At 38.2% G+C, this 26,323-nt stretch overlaps 2 protein-coding genes across 5 annotated transcripts in view; one reads left to right on the top strand and one right to left on the bottom strand.

Moving 5' to 3' along the window:
* LOC103050194 (amine oxidase [flavin-containing] A-like) overlaps nucleotides 1–26,323 on the top strand; it is a 42,851-nt gene that overhangs the window by 5,317 nt on the left and 11,211 nt on the right. For 2 of the 3 annotated variants that reach the window (XR_015796809.1, XM_088144738.1), the window contains exons 2-10: nucleotides 5,980–6,074; nucleotides 10,030–10,167; nucleotides 13,234–13,338; nucleotides 14,092–14,183; nucleotides 18,184–18,325; nucleotides 22,076–22,225; nucleotides 22,879–23,038; nucleotides 23,520–23,616; nucleotides 25,835–25,888. Coding sequence is in view for 2 of the 3 variants with exons in the window: in XM_088144738.1 (XP_088000864.1) it covers nucleotides 5,980–6,074; nucleotides 10,030–10,167; nucleotides 13,234–13,338; nucleotides 14,092–14,183; nucleotides 18,184–18,325; nucleotides 22,076–22,225; nucleotides 22,879–23,038; nucleotides 23,520–23,616; nucleotides 25,835–25,888 (1,033 nt within the window). In the remaining variant the exon portion in view is untranslated. The remainder of the gene's footprint in view (nucleotides 1–5,979; nucleotides 6,075–10,029; nucleotides 10,168–13,233; nucleotides 13,339–14,091; nucleotides 14,184–18,183; nucleotides 18,326–22,075; nucleotides 22,226–22,878; nucleotides 23,039–23,519; nucleotides 23,617–25,834; nucleotides 25,889–26,323) is intronic. The other variant, XM_088144739.1, reaches the window with a different exon arrangement.
* The window catches only part of LOC103061946 (amine oxidase [flavin-containing] B-like), a 77,346-nt gene continuing 70,001 nt past the window's right edge, over nucleotides 18,979–26,323 (bottom strand). Inside the window, exons 16-18 of one of the 2 annotated variants that reach the window (XR_015796810.1) lie at nucleotides 23,604–23,705; nucleotides 20,359–20,645; nucleotides 18,979–19,511 (exon numbers count right to left, since the gene is read on the bottom strand). Coding sequence is in view for 1 of the 2 variants with exons in the window: in XM_088144741.1 (XP_088000867.1) it covers nucleotides 23,610–23,705 (96 nt within the window). In the remaining variant the exon portion in view is untranslated. Of the gene's footprint in view, nucleotides 19,512–20,358; nucleotides 20,646–23,576; nucleotides 23,706–26,323 lie in introns of those variants that run through there. The other variant, XM_088144741.1, reaches the window with a different exon arrangement.

Here is a 26,323-nt window from a genome sequence, read left to right as displayed (position 1 = left end):
ACTTTAGTTCTGCATTTAATACAATCCTTCCACATAGACTGGTGTCTAAACTTATGGATCTTGAGCTTCCATATTCAACCTGTTCTTGGATTTTGGACTTCCTGTCTGGCTGCTTCCAGAGGGTTAGATTAGACAATTATATCTCCTCAGCTCTTACTCGCAACACTGGTTCACCACAGGGCTGCATGTTGAGTCCCTTACTTTACACTCTTTATACATATGACTGTACCCCCACTCACTTCAGCAATATTATCATTAAATTCGCAGATGATACAACAGTGGTGGGGCTTATCTCCAAAGGAGATGAGTCTGCCTACCGGGATGAGGTGGACCGGTTGCTTTCGTGGTGCAGAAACAATAATTTGGCTCTTAATATCAATAAGACCAAGGAGATTATAGTGGACTATAGGAGGAATAGATTAGATGTCCAGCCCCTGGTTATCAATGGAGACCGAGTGGAGCGGGTGGCCAGTTTTAAGTTTCTGGGTGTTACTATAAAGGAGGACTTGACCTGGGGCGCTCATATTGCAGCTTTGGTTAAGAGGGCCCAGCAGAGATTATACTACCTGAGACTTCTCAGGAAGCAACAACTGAATGAAAAACTGCTGGTGACCTTCTACCGCTGTACCATTGAGAGCATTTTAACCTACTGCACCTGGGTATGGTTTGCTAACTGCACAGTGGCAGATAGGAAAGCGCTCCAGAGGGTTACCACCACTGCCCAGAGGATCATTGGTTGCCCTCTCCCCTCTCTGGAAGAACTTTATAGTTCCCACTGCCTTAAGAAAGCTCAAAACATTCTTAAGGACCCATCCCACCCGGGACATTCTTTTTTTGAACTATTACCATCTGGCAGACGGTACAGGATAATGAAAACAAGGACGAATAGGCTAAAGAATAGCTTCTATCTTAGAGCTGTAACTATACTGAATTCTATCGTATAGTGCAGTATTAATGCAGCATCAGGGGTTGTGCAATATGGAATGTGAAGGTTGTGTTATATGTGTTTTATGTGTGTTATGTGTTTTATGTGTTCTATGGTTTTTATATTTTTAAAGCTGCACTGGGGTGGCATTTAATTTCGTTGTACAAGTAGTACAATGACAATAAAGATTTCTATTCTATTCTGTCATCTCCACTAGCTTTGTTGTTAGCAATGCTTCCTAAGGCCCACTTGACTTCACTCTCTAGGATGTCTGGCTCAAGGTCAGTGACCACACCAGCATGGACATCAGGGACATTAAGATCTTTCTTGTATAGCTCTTCTGTGTATTCTTGCCACCTCTTCTTAATCTCTTCTGCTTCTGTTAGGTCCCTGCCTTTTTTGTCCTTTATCATGCCCATCTTTGCACTAAACATTCCTTTGATATCTCCAATTTTCTTGAAGAGATCTCTAGTCTTCCCCATTCTATTGTTTTCCTCGATTTCTTTGCATTGTTCATTTAAGAAGACCTTCTTATCTCTCCTTGCTTATCTCTCCTTGCTTATATCTTTCCCTTTCACCCTTGTTTTTCTCATTCCTTCTTTCCACAGCTATTTGTAAAGCCTCATCAGACAGCCATTTTGCTTTCTTGCATTTCTTTTTCTTTGGGATGGTTTTAGTTGCTGCCTCCTGTACAATGTTACGGACCTCCGTCCATAGTTCTTCAGGCACTCTGTCTACCAAATCTAATCCTCTAAATCTATTCATCACCTTCACTGTGAATATGATCTAAGTCATACCTGAGTGGTCTAGTGGTTTTCCCTACATTCTTCAATTTAAGCCTAAATTTTGCAGCAGCAAGAAGCTCATGATCTGAGCCACAGTCAGCTCCTGGTCTTGTTTTTGCTGTCTGTATAGAGCTTCTCCATCTTTGGCTGCAAAGTATATAATCAATCTGGTTTCGGTATTGACCATCTGGTGATGTCCATGTGTAGAGTCGTCTCTTGTGTTGTTGGAAAAGCGTGTTTGCTATGACTAGCTTGTTCTCTTGACAGAACTTTATTAGCCTTTGCCCTGCTTCATTTTGTACTCCAAGGCCAAACTTGCCTGTTATTCCGATTACTCCTTGACTTCCTACTTTAGCATTCCAATCCCCTATGATGAAAAGGACATCTTTTTTTGGTGCTAGTTTTAGAAGGTGTTGTAGGTCTTCATAGAACCGGTCAACCTCAGCTTTTCGGCATCAGTGGTTGGGGCATAGACTATGATTACTGTGATGTTGAATGGTTTGCATTGGATATGCACTGAGATCATTCTGTCGTTTTTGAGGTTGTACCCCATTACTGCCTTTCCCACTCTCTTATTGACTATGAGTGCAACTCCATTTCTCATAAGGGTTTCTTGCCCACAGTAGTAGATATAATGGTCACCTGAATTAAATTCACCCATTCCCGTCCATTTCAATTCGCTGATTCCCAAGATGTCAATGTTCAATCTTGTCATCTCATGTTTGACCACATCCAGCTTGCCTTGGTTCATAGATCTTGCATTCCAGGTACCTATATGTATTAATTGTGCTTGTAATCCACCCACTAATCAAACAGTTATTTTTTAAAAATTAATAGTATTTTCAATTTAATTTAAAAATTAATTTAAATTACTAACATTGTTTTAACCTCCAAGAAAAAAGTAATAAAACAATGAAATTGAATTAATAGTCCTAAGTATGTTTTTTGGGCTGTAAATATTTTTTTCAGTTAACTAATCCATTTCACTTTCAGTTTTTATCATTTTCCACAAGTCTTTCAGATCACAAAAGAATGGCTTTATTAGCCTATGCACCAAAATTACTGTCAACCTTTTTAATAGCATGAGAGAAGCATCATATTGCTTTCTGAAAGCTTGCCACAGCTAGTGAATGTGGAAGACCATCCTCCAATTCTGTATCTCAGTAAACTTCTGGGAATCAGATGTACTATTCAGAGAAAAAGTGATATTTTATTTTAACAGTTAGGCTCTCTAACAGTAATGGAAGCCAGTCATAAATTCAATTTAGATGTGGTTCCTGAATCAGTTTATGATGCCAATAATACTTCTGATGTAGAATGGCTTCTGAATAATGCTCAGTCATAACCACAACCAGCTTTCAGACAGGTCATAACTTAGTCAGGATCTATCCTCTAGCTTTTGGGTATGGTCAGAAAGCATCTTTTTAAGAATGTCCAATCTATTTTTTTAAAAGCGCTTAATAGAAATGTGCAGTTATAAGAATGCAAGGTTCAGAGTATGCATCAGATAAAATGTGGTGAACCAAAACAAGAGCTCATTGCAGAACAAATGTGAACAAGTTGCAATGCCCTTTGTTGTCTTGAGCATGCTTGGGATTTGTACAGCTGCCAACACAAGAAATGATTTAATTTTCTTGCAGTGGAACAGAGCTGAATGTGCCCATGTGGGATATTACTGTAGAGCAGTAAAAAATAACTCAGACATTTCTTTTTATTTGTATCTTGTTTACCACATTCGCTTCCCAAGAATTAAGGGTTATATGGTACTAGTTAAAGAAAGATTGGGCTATGCTGTAGTCTTGGTACAGTATTTTACAAAAGCATATTAGGAGCTTCTTTCAGCACTTTTTAAGCAGAGTTATAGCTATTCACTCTTTAAAAAAAAGAAAACAAGGATTGTTTTTCCACTAAATGTTCAATGTAGAATTGCTGTATCACACTTGTTCTCATTTTAGAAGTAGGATCAATGTGATATTATTATTTTGTTATTTCTCCAGAATTTTCATTTTTGTCTCTGCAGAAAGACCAGTGAGAAAGGTGCAACAGTAGTACAATATCATGAGCATAGATACACTTCCCTTCCTTCCTTCCTTCCTCCCTTCCTCCCTTCCTTCCTCCCTCCCTCCCTCCCTCCCCCCCCTTGGTTGAACATAGGCTCAGGTCTGTGTTCCATCAGTGCCCATCACTGTGCAACTGAGATAACTGTAATCTGGCGAGCACCCATATTGTTCTACTTTTTGTTTTGCCATCGTATATGTTTAAGAGAGATTATTCTTTAGAAAATCATGCTCTTAGCACTAAACAAATAACCAACTTTAGAAAGGAATACTCAGAATTCTTATTTTTAAAGGACCATTAAAGTGCCATTTTTATTTCTTTCTTCAGAAAAATTGGACTTTTCCCAACACTGGTGTAGATACAACAGTGTAAAATAACAGAGACAAAAGCTGTAATGTCATTAACAATACTGAAAATCGGTCACAGATTCATTTTATAGTGGCAAAACAGAAGACTAGCATTTGCCTAAATTGATTGATTGATTATGTACCATCAGATCAGTGTTAACTCTTAACGACCACATAGATAGATTTTCTCCATGATGTTCTGTCCCTAACCTTGTGCTTGAGGTTTTCCAACAGTGCACTCATCACTGTTGTAAACTATAACTTTTTGTAATTTATTTCTCATTTAATTATTCTGTTGATATTGTATTCCACAAATCTCTATAACTGTCTCATTCTCAAGTGAGGACAGATATTAACTGTATCAATTCTTTATAGGACATATATCCATCCAGATACGTATGTCTGTATGCATGGATGTATATATGGGGTATATGTGGAAATGCTTTGTATGTTAGTTCCTCATTGCAAAACTAGTATGTTTGGATAGGTATTTTGATGTCTGATGGATTAAAATATGAGCACAAAATAACTTGAATGCCATGTTCTTATGTAATATGGATTTTAGAGATTTTCCCCACTCCCATGATCTCGAGAGTTGTACACCCTCTCCTTGTTAGCAACTGCAATTCGTTCCCTAATTCGGAAGTGAAATCGCTAAGCGAACTATGTGACTGAGATTGAGAGAGACTGCAAAAATCGCTGGTTGATCACCTCATTTAGATAAAGTTCTCTTATGCAGCAACGCCAGTGTTACTCTCACTCTGGCATGTATTGTTGTCAGGCGCAGAAATTTGGTTGTAAGTGTGCATGTTGGTCGGAAAATGATTTTTTGGGGGTTAGGTTTATTATTACCATATTTGAGAATGGTCACTAAAGAAGGAGTCGCTGTATAAAACAACAGTATGGTGGAGAGAGCTGATGCAGGGAGAAGTTGGTCTCTGAATGGGGCGATAAGTCATTTAAAATGTTGACTTTGCTGAGGTTGGGACCCTAATTTAGTTCCATTTTAAAAGCAAGATGTTTGAGACTTCTGTTGATTGTTCTTGTTAAACCATAGTTTCTTGAAGCATAGATTTTATAACTTTCATGTGTACACATATAACCATCACATGATCCCTTTTTGAGTAAGCAACATTGTGCAAAGTGAAGAAAAAGAGTATGCCCAAGAAATTAAAGCCATGAGAAAAATAAAAGGAAATGTATATACATACATACATACATATAATATATATATTATTTATGTATATTCTGGGTGTATATATAATTCTGTATATATAAATTATTTGACATTGCTTGTTATAATTTTGTTATTGAAATTTTAAAATGTAATTATTGCTATTTTAATATATGAAACCTGCCTATGAGTAGATAAATTGGTTAAATAAATAAATACATTAATAAAATGTTCATATGTATTCAGGCTTTAATATGCTGTACAGGTAGTCCTCGTTAATGACTGACTCATTTAATGACCATTCAGTTACGACAGTGATGAAAAAGTAACTTTGCAACCAGCCCTTGGATTTATGACCTTCACAGGTCTGTAAAGCAAAGGAAAGGTGAAGTAAAATCATAAAATCATGATGTTTCACTTAGCAACCACTTTGCTTAACTACTGCCTTGCTGGTCCCAGTTGCGGTTGCTAAACAAGGACTACCTGTATTTAAAAACAGTAGAAATCTTTAAGTTGAAAAGATTAAAAAAATTGAAGTGTATAAGCAAAACATTGTCTTATATCAGTGTACCACAGATTGGATATTAGTGGTATATTGAATTTGAAAGTTCTGCTTATCTGTTAATAAATATTTAAGGTGATATTCTTGACAGTAAAACAAATGACAAAATTATTTTATTTTTGTTTTAGGCATGTCAGCAGCTAAATTGTTGTTTGAATCTGGACTTAGTGTAGTGGTTTTAGAAGCTCGTGACAGAGTTGGGGGACGGACTTTCACCGTTAGGGTAAGTAACTTTTTTAAACAAATGTACAAACACTAATCGCTAAGTTTTTTGGAAGGAGATGCTAATTCCTGGGAAAGTTCTGTTTAACTATATGATTTATGATTATGTGCCATCAAATAATTGTCAACTCTTAGAAACCACATAGATAGATTTTCTCTGTGATGACCTGTCCCTAACCTGGTCTTTCAGCATTTCTAATGGTGCACTCATTAGTACTGTACCTTCGTCTGTTCACCACCTTTCCCAGCATTAGAGCCTTCTCCAAAGGGCTATGTCTTTGCATAATGTGTCCAAAGTAGGATATTTGAGTTTGATCATTTGTGCCTTGAGTGAGAACTTTGGGTTGATTTGTTCGATGATCCATTGCTTTGTTTTCTTGGCTATCCACAGTATTCTCAAGAGTCTTCTCCAACACTAAAGTTCAAAACCATCACTACACCTCCTATCTTGCTTCTTCTAAGTCCAACTTTTGCTTCCATAGAGTGTCACAGGGAATACCATGGCTTGCACTATTCTGTTCTTTGTAGGTATAGACGCATCATAGCATTTGAATACCTTTTCCAAAGCCTTCATGTCTGCTTTGCCAAGTGCTAATCTGCGGCATATTTCTTGACCACTGGTTCTTTTACTATTGATGTTTGAGCCTACAAGGCAGAAGCTATCCACCACTTTGATATTTTCATTGCCAATTCTAAGGCTTGTTGTTTTACCTGCTGTCATTAGTTTGGTCTTCTTTATATTTAATTTTAGTCCCATTTTTTCAGTTTGCTCCTTAAGTTTTATTACTAGAGCTTGCACATCCTTTGGATTTTTGGCTGTCAGGGTATTGTCATCAATATGGCACAGGTTATTGATGTTTCTTCCTAAAACCATGCTCATCATCTTCAAATCCTGCTTCCCTTAATATATATTCAGAATATAGGTTAAATAAATAAGGGGAGAATATACAGCCTTGTCTCACTCCTTTGTCAACTGTAACCAGTCTGTTTCACCATGTTCTGTCTGTCCTGTGCTTCGTGACCTGTATATACTGTAAGTTTCTTATGAGGACAATAAGATGTTCTAGGATTCCCATTTTTCTGAGCACTTTCCACAGCTTGATGTGATCAGCACAATCAAAGGCCTTTCGATAAACAATGAAGTACATCATGACTTCTTTTTGATATTCTTTGGTGTTCTTAATTAACTAGTGTGCATCAGCAATAACATTTCATGTTTCTTGGCCTTTTCTGAAGCTTGCTTGAACTTATGGCATCTCTTTTTCCATGTAGGCTCTAATCTGCATTGGATGATCTTAAGCATTATTTTTCTAGCATGTGAAAATAAGAATATTGTGCAATAGTTTGCACACTCCGTTAAGTCTGCTCTTTTAGTTATTGGAATGTAAATTGACCTCTTCCAATCTGTTGCATGCTATGTCATTTTCCAGATTTTCTGGCATAGCTTAATTAGAACCTTGACTGATTCTTCTTCTGTTGCTTGCCATATTTCAGTGGATATTTGGTCAGTTCCTGTAGCCTTCCGACTTGGTAATGACCAGAGTTCTGATCTAACTTCATCTTCTAGTTCTAAAAGTTCTTGTAAGTAAGGAATATCTGCTAAGGTATCTTGGATGTTGACTTCTCTACTGCACAGTATTTCTGTATATTCCTTCCTTTTTTGTTTGATCTCCTTTGAATTGGGTACTATCTGTCCATTGGAGTCCTTCAGCATACCAATTTGAGGTTCTGAGTTCAGAGATCTTTTGAAAGACTTTCCTTGTTTTTCCATGTCAGTTTCCATCCTACAGATGTTGTAATACTGCTTCTTGTCTCTTCTAACAGCTCTTGGAAACTCTTTGTTAAGTCCCTTCCTGAGATTTTTGTCTGGCTTGGCTCTGGCCTTTCTTCTCTTCTAGGCAATTTCCATAGTTTGTTCTTTTATCCAGTTTGCTTTCTTCTCTTGCTTAATTTTTGGCAGTCTCTTTTCACATACATCCTTAATAACTTCTTTAAGTTTATTCCGTAATTCCTCAGGTTCTCTGTCAATGGAGTTCAGCACTTCAAAGTGATTCTTGATGATTCAGATTCCTCTTGAAAATGGTGGGTATGTATTCAAGATCATATTGTGGAAACTGACTGGCTTTCTTATTCTTCTTGGAGCTTACACATGAGTAGTTTGTGATTTGTTCCACAGTCAGTACCTGGCCGTGTCTTTGATGCTATAATTGAGCTCCTCCACCTCATTTTAGCAATAATATAGTCAATCTGATTTCTATATATTCCATCTCGTGATATCCAATTATACAGGCATCATTTTGTTTGAAGACAGTGTTAGTTATGAAGAAATTATTGGAGTAGCAGAAATCTGTTAGTTGGTCTCCTGCTTCATTTCAGTTTCCTAAGCCATACAATCCACCTACCTTTCCCTCTTTAATGTTTCGAACTTTGGCATTCTAGTATCCAATCACAAGCAGCACATCTTGCCTGATCTTCTGTCGATTTCAAATTGATCATAAAACTTATAAACCTCATCTTCTTGAGGTTTATATGCACATCTAATGCACATCTTGCATTAGTTGTTGCAGCATAAACTTGAATGATTGTCATATTAAAGGGTTGTCTACAAAGTCTAATCAATATTATTTGGTCATTGAGTTCATTGTAGCCAAGTACTATTCTTGCTATACTCTTCCTTACTATAACAGCAATGCTGCTGCTCCTTTGTTTTTCATGTGAACAGTGTGATCTGAAAGTGTCCAGTTCCGGTCCATCTCAATTCATTGATGCCTAAGATGTCAATTTGTAGTTGCTTCAGTCATCTTTTACTATGCTGAGCTCTCCTGTGTTCATGCTTCTTATATTCCATGTTCCTACAAGTAGTCCTTATTTAACATCCACTCGTTCAGTGACCATTCAAAATTACTTACATCTGGTCCTTGTAGTTGCAGCTGTTGCAGCATCCCCATGGTCATGTGATCCCTACTCGGGCATTTGGAAACCAGCTTGTAATTATGATGTTGCAAGATCCCACGGTCACGTGATTGCCATTTGTGACCTTCATTGTCGGCTTTTGACAAATGGTGTTGGAATGGGGAAGCCAGCAAGAAGTTGCAAATGGTGATCACATGACTGTGGGACTCTGCGCATGCAGGATTCACCTCACAACAGCAACTGGGACTACCAGAACTGTGGTTGTAAGTTGGCATAATCACTACTTAGCGACTTAGTGACAGAATTCCCAGTCACAATTACTGTTGGTAAGTGAGGACTACCTGTACTGTAATTCTATCTTTGCAGGTTCAGATTTTCTTTTCCTATATGGCAACCTCAGCAACTAGATGTCCCAAAGGCTTTATCTAGCCATGTCATAAACACCATTAGTACTCCGAAAGATCCTTAGCTCTTCCTCGGGTAGTATGTTGAATGCCATCTGATCTGAGGGTCCAGTCATCTGGCACTATATCATCAACCATTTTATATTTTTTATGTATGTGGTTTCCTTGGGAAAAGACAGGAGTACCATTACCATTGCCTTCTCCCACACAGTATGAATTGATGCCTTTACCGTGGTCAGTAAAGTGATTGTCTGCCTCCAGCATCTTCCTATATTCGCTGCTGCCCAATATAGTGCCTACCTGCTTTACCTGGCCAGCTGGGGTGACCTTCACTCCTTGGGTGACCCTGCTGGAAACATATACTCTTGGTATACACTCCCAATGTTCTTCGCTCATCTCTCCCAGGAACACCCCTTCCATAATGAGGCAGCAAAGCAGGACCTGGGGGCATTTAACCATATGGTTAAGTTAATTTAATAATATGGAACACAGGTCATGCTTTGAAGACTGTCCAGTGTGAATTAGATGTAACTTTCAGCTATTTTTTAAACTAATAAACTTAAGCATTTTTGTTCTTTTTCTGCTGTTGGAACATCACTTATATATTATTATTTCTTCTGATGTTTCTTGTTTTGACAGAACCACCAAGTGAAGTATGTAGATGTTGGTGGAGCCTATGTGGGACCTACACAGAATCGGATCCTGCGACTGGCTAAAGAACTTGGCATAGAAACTTACAAAGTGAATGTACGTGAGGCTACCCTCCTATATACAAAAGTAAGAATTGTATTTGCTCTGATTACTTCTGGAGACATTATACATAGATGAATGGAATATGTTGTGGGGGATTTAGGTCCTAGGCAGGACTTTATTTATTCTGATTGTATGTTGTATTTAGCTTCCTGTGATACGGAATGATAATAATGTCAGGGTTTTTCTTTCTCATGGGAAAAGATTCATCCCGTTATCTGTATAACAATGTTGTGGCTGTATGAAACATAAACAAAACTTGTTATCGTATGTTGGGCACGTATACTGCTATACTGCTGGTTACTGCCACCTATTGGCGTGTGTATGCTAGTTACCCAGTGGGGAGGGCATAGAGTGGCTAATATAATGAGAGGAACAAATGCTCAGCCTCTCAGTGTGTGTGTGTGTGTGTGTGTTTAGTTTTAGCTCAGTATAGCACCATGTAATCGTTTTTATGGGTTATGTAGTTGTAACTAATAACCAAGTAGTATACCTCTTCTCTGAGAGTTTGTAGCTAGAGATTTTTTTAAGCTTGTGTTGCTAATAAGTCTTGGATGCTACATTATTTGAGAAGATGTGTTTTTTCCTTATATTTTGTATGATATTTGCATTTTATGGAATTTTGCATTTTTATCAATAAACACCAGTTAGTATATATTTTCTGACTGGATTTCTTTGGGAAACAAGAAATGGACATTGCATTGTGAACAGCTGCAATGCTGATGTGTACTTTTCCTGGGCAGCTTTTCCTGGAGGTTTTGCTGCGCTCTCCACAACAGGAGTATTGTGATTTGCACTCTGCTCCACAAATAAACAGTGTGGAAGGGATGCGCTGGTGTTTTAACAAAAGAAACTATGTTGAAATAGGCCATTTCTGATAAAAAATTATATTTTAATAGTCGCTGGTCTGGATTTCTGTTGTGTGATTAGTGTCCCTCACGAGCAACCATAGTCAAAGTTAAGACTCATCCTGTATACATGGTCCCATTATGAATTGGGGCTCATAGACTTATTTGTGAGGAGAAAAAGGCAGAGGGGTTAGATTACGGCTCTTGTATCTGGGCTGTAAAAATCCAGAAGACCACTTGACGGCATTGAAAAGATACAGAAAATTCTTCCAGATTTTTGCAGGCCAGATACAGTAATTCTACTTAACTGCAACATGATAGATACCACCATTGGTTAAACTCATTATGGGCTAAAATATAATCAGCAGACTTGTTTGTATTAATAGTATTAGTTGTTGCTTATTTCAGCTGGATGAATATCTAAAAGTGACCGAACTACTTTGAATAAAAGCCTATATGAAGGTTCTACCAATAATTTTTATCTCCTTAGAATAAGTGGATCCTTATTTATTTTGCTAATACATTTATGCAGCTATGACAGATCTGTTGGATTATAACTTTCACTATGATGGGAATTATACTCCAACACTTCTGGAAAGCACTGGTTTGGGAAAGGCTAAGCTAGATTGATGTTACGAGTGAAGGCAGAGTTTTGATGGATTTCTAGTCCCTGCGTGCAGCTGAACTTGTCTCAGGAGAAAAGTGTTCACATTTGAACAAAATGAATTAAATGAGCATCTATAAAAATCTTATAGCTGTTAGACATTCACCTAATAAAAAAAGAGACATAGAGTAAAGAGAAATGGACTTTTGGCATAGTTTATGCAATATTTGTCAGCTTCCCTAGTTAGAATACCCTTCTGCTCTGCTGGGTGAACTTTTATGTCATAAGGATGTTGGAATGGCTCTTATATTATCTTCCAGTGTGGTGATGACCACTCTTTAAAGGATTCTGACCACATGAGAGAAGCAGCCTCCAGCACAGCCTTTGTTTCAAAGGAACATCATTTGAGTATCTCTTTATCTGAAAGGAAGACAGCCACACATTTAATTCAATTCCTTCAGCAAAGAAAGAAGCTAGAAGAAAATTATAAACAAAAATCCTGTGCTGTGCAACTTTGTATCAGGTCAACATAGGGTTGCCAATAGGTATTTACTCAACTCATCCATTCTGGGCATACATGACTATTTCGGGGCTAGAGAATCCCTGGAACATCAGGAACTACTTCCAGTTTAGAGGATTAACTTTTGGAAGTCACCAAACTATACTCCAAATGTCATAATTTAGAGGAGGCCTGGCATAATCCAGAAGGGGACAGAATGCTCCAGTTCTGAATTGCTGAGTTCTGCATATAATTAGTTGCCAACTCTAGATAGAGCCAGTTGTGGAGAACCATCTTCCCCCCAACAAATGTGGTCATGTGTCATATGTGTGTATACATGTATATCTGTCTGAGTGTGTCACATTCCCAAATATGGCAGAGTAAGCTCCCTGAAATTAGTATTATTAAATTCAATTGCCTATAAAATAAAATCAGTTGAAGTACCATTTTCATGTAACAAATATTCTCTGTCATATTTATGGACATATTGCTCACACGCAGCCAAGTACACACGGTCACTTTTGCCTTGCACCTTCCAGCAGAAACAGCAAAGCAAAAGGAGAAGGGAGAAGAAGAGACAGAAAGAGAGAGGAAGGAAGGAAGGAAGGAAGGAAGGAAGGAAGGAAGGAAGGAAGGAAGGAAGGAAGGAAGGAAGGAAGGAAGGAAGGAAGGAAGGAAGGAAGGAAGGAAGGATAAAAATAAAAGGGAGTTGCCCTGAAAAAGGAAGAGAAAAGAAGAGGAAAGGAGAAAAAAAATGGTTAGATGCTTTTTTCCCAATTTATGTCCCTCCCTCCAAGACCAATACATAAGCAAACTGATAAACTGAAAGTAATTAAAAAGACACCAGTAAAAAGAAGAATCTGATGTTGAAGGGTTTTTTTGTGCTTTAGCTTAAATTTGTATTTCTCAATATGGAAAAGAAAGATAATGAAGAAGCCAAGATTTGCATTTCATCTTTTTTAGTATGCAAGTGTTATTCAGTTCTAGATTTGCATATTCAATGCTACCGAATATATTTCTAATAGACATTTGACTGCAATTACTATAATTACACAGTAATTATTACATATGGAGACTTAAGACTAATATCAGAGGAAAACATTGACTATTCTTTTACATCTTGTTAATTTCTTCTTTTTTAGGGAAAATCCCATATAATGCATGATATCTTTCCTTCCTCGTGGAACCCTTTCATATATCTGGATTACAACAATTTCTGGAGAACAGTAGATAAACTGGGAAAAGAGGTATATTGGGAATAATGAACATATATGCAACTGACTGGGGCAATAAATAAAAATTTGCAATGTTTCATCAAAGCTTACATGGAAAATTATTACAAAAAGTATTCAAGAAGCAGAAATACTTTTACCAAACTATAATATAAATATTGAAATCTCTGATTGTAAAGTGAAAGGGGCTTGTTTAACAGGCATATTACAGTGTGCCATACAAATTTCTGGAAAAAAAAAATGTCAGAGACATACATCAGTCTTTCCTTCCCTGCAGGATATAGCACTTCCATTCTTTTACTTTTTAAATAGGAAGCTTGTTAGATGATTAAATAGGTAGTCCTCATTAGTGACCACAATTGGGACCAGCAACTCCATCGCTAAGCAAAGCAGTCGCACTCATGAACAAGCTGCTTACAAGTGTGGATTACACTTGAAATATATATATATAAGGAAGGAAGGAAGGAAGGAAGGAAGGAAGGAAGGAAGGAAGGAAGGAAGGAAGGAAGGAAGGAAGGAAGGAAGGAAGGAAGGAAGGAATTAATTCTCTCTCTCTCTTTCTCTCTCTCTTTCTCTCTCTCATGTCCATTTTACAAAAAAAACAAGGCCAATTTAATTTTGCAACATGATTGTGCTTGTTTTATTTTCATGACCATATTGCAAGGACAATGGGTTAAGGCTATTAATACATGAAAATAAAATCAGTTCTGATCCCAATGAGCAAATAAACAAACTATGTTATATTTGCAACACTTTGTTTATTTTTAGATTCCTGCTGAAGCACCATGGGATGCACCACATGCCAAAGAGTGGGACAAAATTACTATGAAACAGTTCGTTGACAGACATTGCTGGACAAAGTAAGCGATCCAACTTTGGTTGAAATATTATTACTATATGCCTGTACTGTACTGTACTGTACTACATGCTTCATTGGATTATCCATGTTCTCTTTTTTCTCAAGTGGGAGATAACCAATTGTATAAGAACCTTATCTCCAATCGTATGTTAGAACGAACATATATAGATTTGAATGGAGGTTGGGGAAAATCAGATGAGTTTAGCATTCCCACACTTGTCAGCTCTACTTCCAGATTGTTTATGAAGATTCTCAGTCATCCAGGTGGAATTGTCTGGGGGTTGAGTCATGGCAACTGAACTTCTTTTCTTTTTGGTTAGAGACGTTTCGCTACTTGTCCAAGCAGCTTCTTCAGTTTAAAAACGTTGGTTAGGGGGACCCCATAAAAGTCTTCCAGGGTGGCTGTGTTTCTTACTAGCATGATAGGCTCGTTGAACACCAAAACATAAGAAGAGCAATGTAGTATATGCAATCCAGTGCAGTGAGGAATGCTCACAGCTCTACACTGGGGAAACCAAACAGCCTTTACACAAGAGGATGGCCCAGCACAGGAAGAGCAACAACAAAGGCCAGAATCAGCAGTTTACCTTCATCTAAAAGAAAAAGGACAGTCATCTGAGAACAATAATGTTCACATTTTGGACAGAGAAGATAGGTGGCTTGAGAGAGGAGTGAAGGAATCCATTTATGCCAAAGTGGAAAATTCTTCCCTCAATAGAGGTGGAGGCCTCAGACACAACTTGTCTCCCATTTTCCAGGCTGCCCTTTCAACAGTCCCCAGGAAGATTAAGAACAGTTCAAAAGTTCAGCAGGAAGGCAACACTTAACATCCCCCTGGGATGAGTGAGGGATTAGGAGTACATCTCAAAAACTCTACTAATCACATCTCCTGTTGTCCCTTCAACAAGCCTATCATGCTAGTAAGAAACACAGCCACCCTGGAAGACTTTTATGGGGTCCCCCTAACCAACTTTTTTAGACTGAGGAAGCTGGTTGGACAAGTAGCAAAACGTCTCTAACCAAAAAGAAAAGAAGTCCAGTTGCCATGACTCAACCTCCAGACTACTTCCAGGTTAAATGAAGCCTGCACATCTTCAGTTGAATGCATAAGTAGGGCTTGTGTGGTTATAGAAATACTAAGAAACAAAAAGCAAAAAAGCACTAATGATAACATTGGAACTGTATTGGTCTTCCTTTGAAGAAAGAAAACCCCTGATTAACGAAACAGTACTTACTAACTTGTAATATAGCTTTATTCAGTAAAAGAGATTGGATTTCGTATATACCCATCTAGCTACTGAGTTTAAGACTGCTCTTGCTAATGCCAAACCTTTGATTGGAAATATCAGTATTACTTAATAACTTGTACTGGTGCTCTGCACATTCTGTACATATCCACTCTATGGTCCTTTGTAAAATAGGAGGATTAAGTTTTTGTTCTGAAACGCTTCACTTTTCTCAGCATGGAGGAGACATGCTCTATCTGAGGCAGCCTTCCCCTGATAGTCACATGTGGTTTTTCATTTTCTTCCATGATCTGTATTTTGTTTTGCCAAAAGATTCCAAATTGTGGATGATGTGAAGAAGGGAAAAGGTAGTGCTTGCAAAAATTGAGTATTTCTCCAGGTTTGTACTGTAGTCTTGAGGACTTTGAAACATGTTCAAAGTAGAAATAAAAAGCTACATTTCCCACATTGTGCGCTTTCCATTATGGGGTCTGAATGTACTCATACATTTTTATTAGAGAGTCAAGAACTGTAAGCTGATATCTCCTTTTCATCTTGCAACCTGGTAAAGCTAGGAAAAGAAAACAGAATGAAAATGGAAACTAGCAATTTGTCATCAACAGTCATAATCACATTTGCAGGATTGATCTAAATTAGGTTGTTGAACCTTTGGTGAGGGGTGAAGGCTGTATTTGATCTTTGAATGGCATGATAAAGATGTGTTCAAAAAGTCATTGAGATCAAGAAGTGGACGGGACTAGAATAAATATTAAACCTGGTTGTGTATTCAGTTCATAATAGCCTGAGGATTCCTGATCAGGGTCAGTTCACTACTAACCCTTCCCTGCCTCATTTCCAAAATTCCACTGTGAAGTCCGGCCACTTGGTTTTTAAGAGATCCAGAAAGCTTATAGCATGGGGCTGTGTCGCACTACTCACATTGGGCATTCTCATCAAGGAGAATGGCAGACTTCTTACTGGCATTCTTTTGCCCGTTAAAGAAAAAGCCAAGAATTGTTTTCACATGTTAATGATATTCATGATAAGCTTAATAAGACTTCATTTGGAAAAAGAAGAATGATGGAACCAAGTATAAAACAGAATGTTCCCCAAAGCAGAGAACATTGAGTATTTCAGCTACTGAATACAGGTGAAACTCGAAAAATTAGAATATTGTGCAAATGTTCATTTATTTCAGTAAGTAAACTCAAAAGGTGAAACTAATATATGAGACAGATGCATTACATGCAAAGCGAGATATGTCAAGCCTTACTTTGGTAAATTCTGATGATTATGGCGTACAGCTTATGAAAAGCCCAAATTCACAATGTCAGAAAATTAGAATATTTTCTAATGTGTGAAAAGGTTCAATATTCTAGGCTCAAAGTGTCCCACTCTAATCAGCTAATGAATCCATAACGCCTGCAAAGGGTTCCTGAGCCTTTAAATGGTCTCTCAGGCTGGTTCAGTAGGAATCACAATCATGGGAAAGACTGCTGACCTGACAGCTGTGCAGAAAACCATCATTGACACCCTCCATAAGGAAGGAAAGCCCCAAAAGGTAATTCCAAAAGAAGTTGCATGTTCCCAAAGTGCTGTATCAAAGCACAGCAATAGAAGGTGATGTGGAAGGGAAAAGTGTGGTAGAAAAAGGTGCACAAGCAGCAGGGATGACCGCAGCCTGGAGAGGATTGTCAGGAAAAGGCCATTCAAAAATGTTGGGGACTTTCACAAGTAATGGACTGAGGCTGGAGTTAGTGCATCAAGAGCCACCACACACAGACGGATCCTGGACATGGGCTTCAAATGTCATATTCCTCTTGTCAAGCCACTCCTGAACAACAAACAGCATCAGAAGCATCTTACCTGGGCTGCAGAAAAAAAGAACTGGTCTGTTGCCCAGTGGTCCAAAGTCCTCTTTTCTGATGAGAGCAACTTTTGCATCTCATTTGGGAACCAAGGACCCAGAGTCTGGAGGAAGAATGGAGAGGCACACAATGCACGATGCTTGAAGTCCAGTGTGAAGTTTCCACAGTCTGTGTTGATTTGGGGAGCCGTGTCATCTGCTGGTGTTGGTCCACTGTGCTTCATTAAGTCCAGGGTCAACGCAGCCGTCTACCAGGAGATTTTGGAGCACTTCATGCTTTCTTCCACAGACGAGCTTTATGGGGATGCTGACTTCATTTTCCAGCAGGACCTGGCACCTGCCCACACTGCTAAAAGTACCAAAACCTGGTTCAATGACCATGGGATTACTGTGCTTGATTGGCCAGCAAACTCGCCTGACCTGAACCCCATAGAGAATCTATGGGGCATTGCCAAGAGAAAGATGAGGGACATGAGACGGAACAATGCAGCGGAGCTGAAGGCTGCTATTGAAGCATCCTGGTCTTCCATAACACCTCAGCAGTGCCACAGGCTGATAGCATCCATGCCACGCCACACTGCGGCAGTCATTGCTGCAAAAGGGGCCCAAACCAAGTACTGAGTACATATGCATGCTTATACTTTTCAGAGGTCCAATATTGTTCTATTTCCAACCCTTGTGTTATTGATGTCATGTACTATTCTAATTTTCTGAGATTGTGAATTTGGGGTTTTCATAAGCTGTACGTCATAATCATCACAATTATACCAAAGTAAGGCTTGACGTATCTCGCTTTGCATGTAATGCGTCTATCTCATACTGTATACTTTTTGTGATTTTCTGTTCTATTTAATTTCTTAGGAAAATAAAATTAATATATGTTGTGCCTACCTTTGGATTGTATACAGAACTGTCAGGGACTTTGCTACTGTCTTGGTCAACAACAGTGTCACTTCAGAGACACATGAAGTCTCTGCTCTCTGGTTCTTGTGGTGTGTGAAGCTGTGTGGAGGAACCACCAGGATCTTTTCCGTAACCAACGGAGGGCAGGTAGAGCAAGTGATTCATTTGTCCTTCCTTTTGAGAGTTCAGAATGAATGAATGGGATGTTGCATTTTTGTAATAGGAAGAGTTTTGAAGCATAACAAAGAATACTTTACCAAAAAAAAAAAAAGCTTTTCAGTTCTGGAAACGGGTATCCATTGTGGGAGATCAAAAAAGTCAAGATGGTAGCTGCTATCTTGAGTTTCATGGGCTTCCCCCTGCAGACACCTCCATCTGGAATAACTAAATAAAGTTTTTATTTATTGGCTGCATGTTGATTTCTCCTGAAATTAGATGAATATTATGCCAACCCTTCTACCATTCACCCCATAGTAAGTTCAGTACAATATGGCTGTGGCACTGTAATAATTACATTGTTTAATTGCCGTTGTTACTAGCCAGTGACTATATGCTTGAAAATCCCATATACAACCAGAATCTCTTTTTTTAAAATATAATTTTTATTAAGAAATTTAATTACAATAGTAAAAACCAATATGAGCTAAACTTAGAGAAAGAAAATAGAATGGAAAGAAAGAATAGAAAGTATAGGAAAAAGAAGAAGAAAAATAAAAGAAAGAATATAATAAAGAAAAAGAAAAGAAATTTATGAAGAAGTGACTTCCAACCTTCATCACAACAAGTATAAACAAATTTAATAAATCTTCACCCCCTATAAGGTTAAACAGATATCTCGTCCTCCCATATCCCATCCCTAATCTATAAGCAAATCCATAAAACATCAACTTTTCGACCCTGGTATCAGCAAAAAGTCCATAAAAGATTGCCAGAACATTGCAAAAAAGTCTTATGCAATAAACCAACTTCATATTCCTTCCTTTTACTTCTAACAGTCTTAATCTTTAGTTCATTCGAATATTGTCATAAGATTTGATTTCTCTTAATTTCTTCTCTGTCCCATCACACAGTTTTCTTCAAGGCTTTAACAAGCCTCTTTCATAAATCCAGTAAGAAAACATTTTCCAGGTCATTCTCTTGGTTTATCATTTGTATTTCCCTTTTAATTTTTAAAACCTCAGCCAGCTTCTTTTGTATATCCAGTAAAGAGTCCTTTTCCAAATCCTTCTCTTGTCCTGTCATTTGGCCTTTCGGTACTTTCTCTGCCTTGTCCGATTAAATTTGTTCCACATCTGTCGTTCCTATCTTTTAGACATATCCTTCAATTTAGTCCCTATATTTATAAGAAAATGAAGAGGATGAGAATTTTACAGACAGTGCTACTGCCAACCCTGAATAGCATTAATATTTCATTTGTTTAAAATGAAATCTTTTTTTTTCTTTGCTTGCATTAGGTAAAATGACATGCAGAAATGCTACTCTCTACTGTCTGTTTTCTCATGAGCTCCATTAAATTATGCCTCTGACTGTTACAGAGCTTGCTGATGTTTTTGTTGCTTGTCGGAATTTTATAGCACATTAATTCCTGATTAAGTGTTGTCCTGTTAGGAATAGACCTTTCTCATTGTTTATTCTTAGCCTCTTCTGGCTTTCTTATCTTTCAGTTCCTACTGCTTATTGATGTAGTGAAACAAATCGGTTTCGTAAATGGGTTTTATAGAAATAAGAGTTCACAAGAAAGACTTCTGTAACACTGAAGGTAATTTAGCAAATAAAACACAACGGGAGCAATTTAGCCATAAGAAAATTAATTTAAAAAATAAGAGAGACATTATCTTTATTAGGCCAGCGAGTCTTCTCTGTGAGGATGCTCAGAGTCAGACAAAGAAGTATGCAATTCAGGAAGGACCCATTTTCATGAATATAATTTCCAGCAGCCCCAAACCACACTGCTTCTAACTTAGGAGATAATAAATTCATTGCTGGTCAAAAGTCATTGTAAAAACTCCCATAATTTTAAATTTCATTTAAAATTGGGTGACCAACCAGGGAACATTGCAGAACAATTCCTGCTCTTTTTCAGCGATCAACAAACAAAAAGTTAGTGTAGAAAATTGGAGGAGAACCCCCCAGCATCCCCCCAAGGAGAAAAAGCAGTCCAAAATGTTGCTCATACTTACCAAGAGGCATGTTAACTTATTTCAGAAATAGAAAACACTTGGTATTCACATTGAACAAGTTAAGGACTTTAAATATTTAGGAGTTTTCTTTCCATCACCCACTGCTTGGAAGAAGCAAACAAAGAAATCAGAGTTCAAGGAGGGAGGGCTTCCAGCGCCATCATTCAATTTGGTAGCCATAGGGTCAATTTTGTCCCTGCTGCAATTATTCAGGGCACAGAGTTCTGAGTCTTCTGCTTTATGGAGTTCAGCTTTGTGCTTATCATGACACAAACTAAAAATACAAACTAAGAAAGAAAAGGGAATATATTTTATACTTATCAATAGTCACTTGTTTAGTAATGAATATCCTACTATAATACAATCAATTCAAAATATTATTGTGAAATATCACAAAATCTTTGCCAAGGTAACACGTATTGGTGCATCCTTTGATTGATAGAGGATATTGCCTTTTCCAAAATAGATCACACATTTTTGACAACTATTCCTTGACATGTGGAATAATAACACATTTCCAATTTCTCAATATGATTCTTTTAGCTACTTCCCATGCTCAATACAACCGTATTTCCTGATAAGCAGTCGGACCTTCTCTTCTTTTAACTAAAAACCTGTTGGAGAGCTCGGATAAACACAACACTGAAGCCTGTGTTGTTTCTTCCAAATTCATACCCCAAAATTTGTCCTGCAATTTATTGCTATGAGGGCCAGAGCAACTGTAGCAGATTGTTAGCAGCCCACACTTGGAGATATAAATCTGTAGGAGGACATGGTTTTCTGTAGAAGGATTGCCCTTCCAGTAACGTAGGCATCAGAAACATAAGACATAGTTCCTGGACTTGGGTTTTAGAGGATCAGGATCTGGGTTGTGCTTAGAACCCCCAACTGATGAACCTTGCTGGCCACCCAGCAAGATTGGGCAGATGCCACTCTGTTTTATCCCCATCTCTCTTTTGATAAGCAGAGTTATCAGAGCTAACATCAGTGCATGTCTTTTTTGTAGCAAGCTTCTTCCCTGGTTATTTTTCAGATCATCAGCTATATGAGGTGATCATGATGAAACTCTTCCTTCATGTTCAGCATCATTTATGGCCTTTTACCCGAAGGTAGCCTTCCCCAACCTGATGCCCTGCAGGTGTATTGAGACTTTTACTTCCAGAATTTCTAGTTAGGGTAACATACTGATTGAGTATTCTGGGAATTGTAGCCGCATCACACTGACAGATCACTAAGTTAAGGAAGCCTAACTTACGTATGTATATTCCTAGAGAGGAATATAGTATTCACAGGAATAGTTTGATTTGTAGTTGTAGATGAATTTAGCTGACATTTATTTATTTACTTGCCAACCATACTTATAACCTGCTCCACTTCCAAAGGACTTTAGTTGGTGTATAACGTCAGGCGAAAAGAAGTTAAAAAAAAAAAAGTGAAATCAGACCAATATCAAAAAACAATCATAACCACATAGAAGCAAAGATAAAACCCAAGGTAACCGCCCTCAGTCAGCTGGGACTTCTTTGATGTCATTCCTCTAGCAAAAGCCTTTTTTATTTTGCAGTCCAGTTCCTCAAAATATTTTGCGATATTAATTTGTTATGATTACTTGAAAATCTTAGTGGATAGCCTACTCTAAGCTGAACTGAGCTACACTGTACCAATTATGTATCTTAACACTGTCTTCTCATTTTGCTGACGTGTTTGTTGTTCCTAGGAGAGGAAGTTTATTGGAGGTTCTGGACAAATTACAGAAAAGATAATGGAACTACTTGGAGATAAAGTAAAACTTGAGAGTCCTGTAGTCCACGTTGACCAGTCAGGTGATAATGTCATTGTGGAGACACTGAACCATGAGATATATAAGGTAATTAAATAAAATTAAAATAGTATGCATTTAAAAGGGAACATGCCTGATACAGCTTTTAGCCCAATGTAATTAGCCCCACTATTGTATGTAGCTCTGCATTTCGTATTACTCAAGAAGCTTTTCAAGTTGGTTTTACTGATATATTTATAAGAGATTCTTCTCATGTGATACTGTAATTGGCTCCTGACATTTCACTGTCTTCCATGTGTCTTGTTTTCTTGTTTTGATTGCATCACTGGACTATCAGTACAGTAGTTGTAGCTTTCTTTTATGCCAGTATAAATATTGGATTAATGAAATACCGAATGAATGTATCTAGAAGGCTGTAACATGCTATATACACATCAGTATTTCTAATTTGAATGAAGTACTTATGCCACAGTAGATATGTCTTTAACATATTGCAAGAAATGCTAATCTTTGACTTCTATGATTAATCTTCTGGAAAATACATCCTGAAAGAGACATCCCAGAATGAGCTGTAGTAAAGGAGAAGGTGAAGGAGAAGAAGCTCTTTGAACTGCAATTGTATTTTCATTGTTTTAAAGTCTTTTAGAAACACCAGAGACTCTGAAAAGGATCAAAATAAATTAAAATATAGAAATGGTTTTCAAAATGTGTCCAATGTTTGCCTGTGTTGTATTTAACAGGGCAAGTATATCATTAGCGCCATTCCACCAATATTGACTGAAAAGATTCATTTCACGCCAGAACTGCCAACAATAAGAAACCAATTAATCCAGCGCCTCCCCATGGGTTCTGTTATTAAATGCATGATGTACTATAAAGAAGCCTTCTGGAGGAAGTTGGGTACGTGTGGAATCTGTTTAAGGGCAGTTAAGAATGTTCTAATACCTTCAGACCAAACTTCACATAATATGAACGACCACAGAAAAAGGGTTTTTGCTGCAAAAAAAAAGGGGGGGGGTTAATCAGCAACCATCTGACAGGCTGTAATATATGGCTAGGGGGCTGAGATTGCCTTGCATAGGCCTGGCCTGGTTTATGGATGTGTGACAAACACCAGCATTGATATACTCTTTCTTTACACAAGACATAGTGAATTGTAGTGTAAGAGTTAGTTACACTTTATCAGATTAAAGGGTTCCATTTGCTTTCACAAATCCCTTGGAAGGTTAGAAACAGGAAGATTTGGCAGGATATCTCTAAATGTTTATTTGCTAACAAGGAATGTAAAAGTTTGCAAAGGATCATTGAAAATATTTGCCAGGAAATTATGCTCTGGTTTGCATTTTTCTGGTGGTCATCCTACTTTTATTTTTCCTGTCAGGTTTGTGTGGTGCCACAATCATTGTGGATGATGAGGCTCCCATTTCAGTAACATTAGATGATACTAAACCAGATGGATCCATACCTGCTCTTATGGGGTAGGAAATCCAGCATTTATGTCTTTGGCTGCCAAACATGAATAAAGTTTTATTGAATATTTGCTCATAGGAATGTGCCTTGAGAGAACCTGTCAAAAAAAAATCAGATTTGTGTCATATTAGTTCCCACATGTATGTTCTCAGTTCTGTCCTCTTTCCTTCATGTAACATGACCTTTTACCACTTGTGGTTAGGCTCATTGAACTCTGCATGGAACATAGAACACCTGTCCTGTTGCCTGCAAGAAATGTCCTTACTTCCATTCCTAGCACTGCTAGGGAAATGTGTATCTGTTTCATGTCACGCTGCACAATAATGTCATGCCATGACATTATTGTGGCATGTACTGAATACCTCAGGTTCCCACCACTTTTGGAGAACAGCCTTTGACATACTGCATAGGCAATAGACATTGTCCAAGTAAAACTTCCCTATATATGTTTAAATTGATCATGCAGGGTCCTGGAATTTATTTCATGATGATAGACATGATGTGCGGAAGCAAAAGCTAGATTCAAGCATGCATAATCTTTTGAGAAATACCTAGCCTCCCGAGGGCTCATGTGCTTCTCTTTCCACTCTAGTTTTTCCATGTGGAGAAGATCAACCAATTGCTTTCCTTCTATCCTTGATTAAGAGTGGTCGACTCTTAAGATGTGGCTAACCTTAATTGTAGTTTGTCGAAACTACTCAGCATCGTAATTCATGGTTTGAACTTGCTTGTTCCAAACCACAGTTAAGCTACCATTCATTGGGTTTAGAAGACACGATAGGATATATTTAACTGAAATAGATACAAAAGCTTTCAAATGCCTCAGTCTTTGTATCTATCTCACAAGAAGTGAGGAAAGATATGTGTGCTAATGTTACAATCCTTTCAGAATGAGTTGTTGGTTTAATAAGAAATTCAAGCCTTTACCGTGTATTTTACATCTTTTAACTCCACAATTTTGCACTGGATCGCCATGCATTTTAAACTCCATGCAAAATAGCAACACCTTCTTATGATTCTCTGCTCCTGGGATTATGGGCCCTCAAAAGGGAGGGATGGGGAAAAGATGGAAGCTTCCAGAGACTCTCTGTAAGTCAGCCACACCATTGCCTCTGGATACAGAGCCTACTGCTTCCGTATGCCCTTCCTTCCCCTTAGACCCCTCCTACTCCCTTTCTTTCCTATCACATGTGCATCCCTCCGCACAAAAAAAGAGGTGTCCCTGCTTTATTGCATAGTGTCAGTACCCCATGCAAACTGCACGCAGAACATTCTTCATAGACCAGCCACCAAGAAGAAGTCCAGCTGAGCCTGGCCCAAGCTCTTCTCCATCTCTGGCTACATTGCCAGTCCCTTGCTGGTTGTCACTGCATGGCTCAGAGGTGTTTATGGTGGGGGAGAACAAGTGCATTTCCTCTGATTACGTGCAGAATCTAGCTGGCTTGTCTTGTGACTCAGTGCAGTCAAGTTTCTGGAAGCTCTCCACTGGCCTTGAACCCCAAATGGGAGCATGACTCAGACCGCAACCAAATCTTCACTGGATAAAATGATAACAGGCTGAGGGAGGAAGACATGGGTGCCAAAGCTAAGGTGGGAGTTCAGTTAAGAAGCATTGGGATAGCCATAATCCACCAAGCTGCTCCACTGTGAGGCAAAGAGGTTAAACTTTCAGCTGGTAATGAAGGACTGGTGCTCCTGGCAGTGGCCCTTCACTCTCACAGCTCTATGCCTACTTTTGAAAGCAATGTGCACAGCCCACTGGCCTTCTGCAGCTGCTTGGCAAGGATGGGATGGTGCAGCTGGAAACTACCTTTTACCATGGATGTTGAAGTGATTCTTCTCTTCCCACTGCTGCTGCCCTGATCTGCTCTTAGCTGGGCATGGAGCTTTTCCCTTTACCCAAGAGCAGGAACAAAGGTCTCACAGGGATCCAGTTTGGGCAAGCCCAAAAAAACTCTGAGGCCTTCACATTTGCCTTTGGTCCTGGAAAGAGAGGGAGTCTCAATCTACAGTTTGAGAATGCCAGCTATGCATTTAACTTTCTGCTATATTTGTGGCTGAACAAGTGCCATGCAAAAACTACATTGGTTGTATGTATGTATGTATGTATGTATGTATGTATGTATGTATGTATGTATTTTCTTGGAAGACAAATATTGTTCATGTGAGTTGCATTGAGATATGCTCATTTATGCAATACTGATGGACAATTCTTTTTCTATTTAGATTTATCCTTACAAGAAAAGCCTTTAGACTAGCAAATGTTAGCAAAGAAGAGAGGTAAGAAGCAGCAGCTTTTGGAAGCTTTTCTAATTTAAAAGTTTGTTTTTTATTCTCTAACAATAATAAATTCTGTATTAATCTGCAACTACAATATTGCTTTCCACCCTTGCTGCTGCAAGAGAATAACTTCACATAACAAGCTATTAATCCAGATTTCCCATATGTGGGAACTTATTTCGGAGGAGGAAAGCTGGTATCTTGAATTTCACCATATAACCAGAGGGTTATAGTAAAGGGATAGAGGAGAAAATGGAAGTGCTCCTGATGCACCCCTCCCCAACAGTACTGCAGTACTGAAGATGATGGGGAAATCTGCTACTTTTGTGTGTGAATTTCAGTGTAGTGTAGAATAAATATTTCTGGAATTACGCATTTATGTATCAAAAGTTGACTTCTATTGTGGCTTAACTGTATTATTTACTTATCTATTTA

The sequence above is a fragment of the Python bivittatus genome, unplaced genomic scaffold (assembly GCF_059951505.1).
Source record: "Python bivittatus isolate LINGU-HERP-01145 unplaced genomic scaffold, Pbiv_v1 ctg000350_np1212, whole genome shotgun sequence".
NCBI classification, from domain to species: Eukaryota; Metazoa; Chordata; class Lepidosauria; order Squamata; family Pythonidae; genus Python; species Python bivittatus.
Note: the sequence above shows the minus strand (reverse complement) of the source record. Positions and strands in the feature narration are given on the sequence as shown.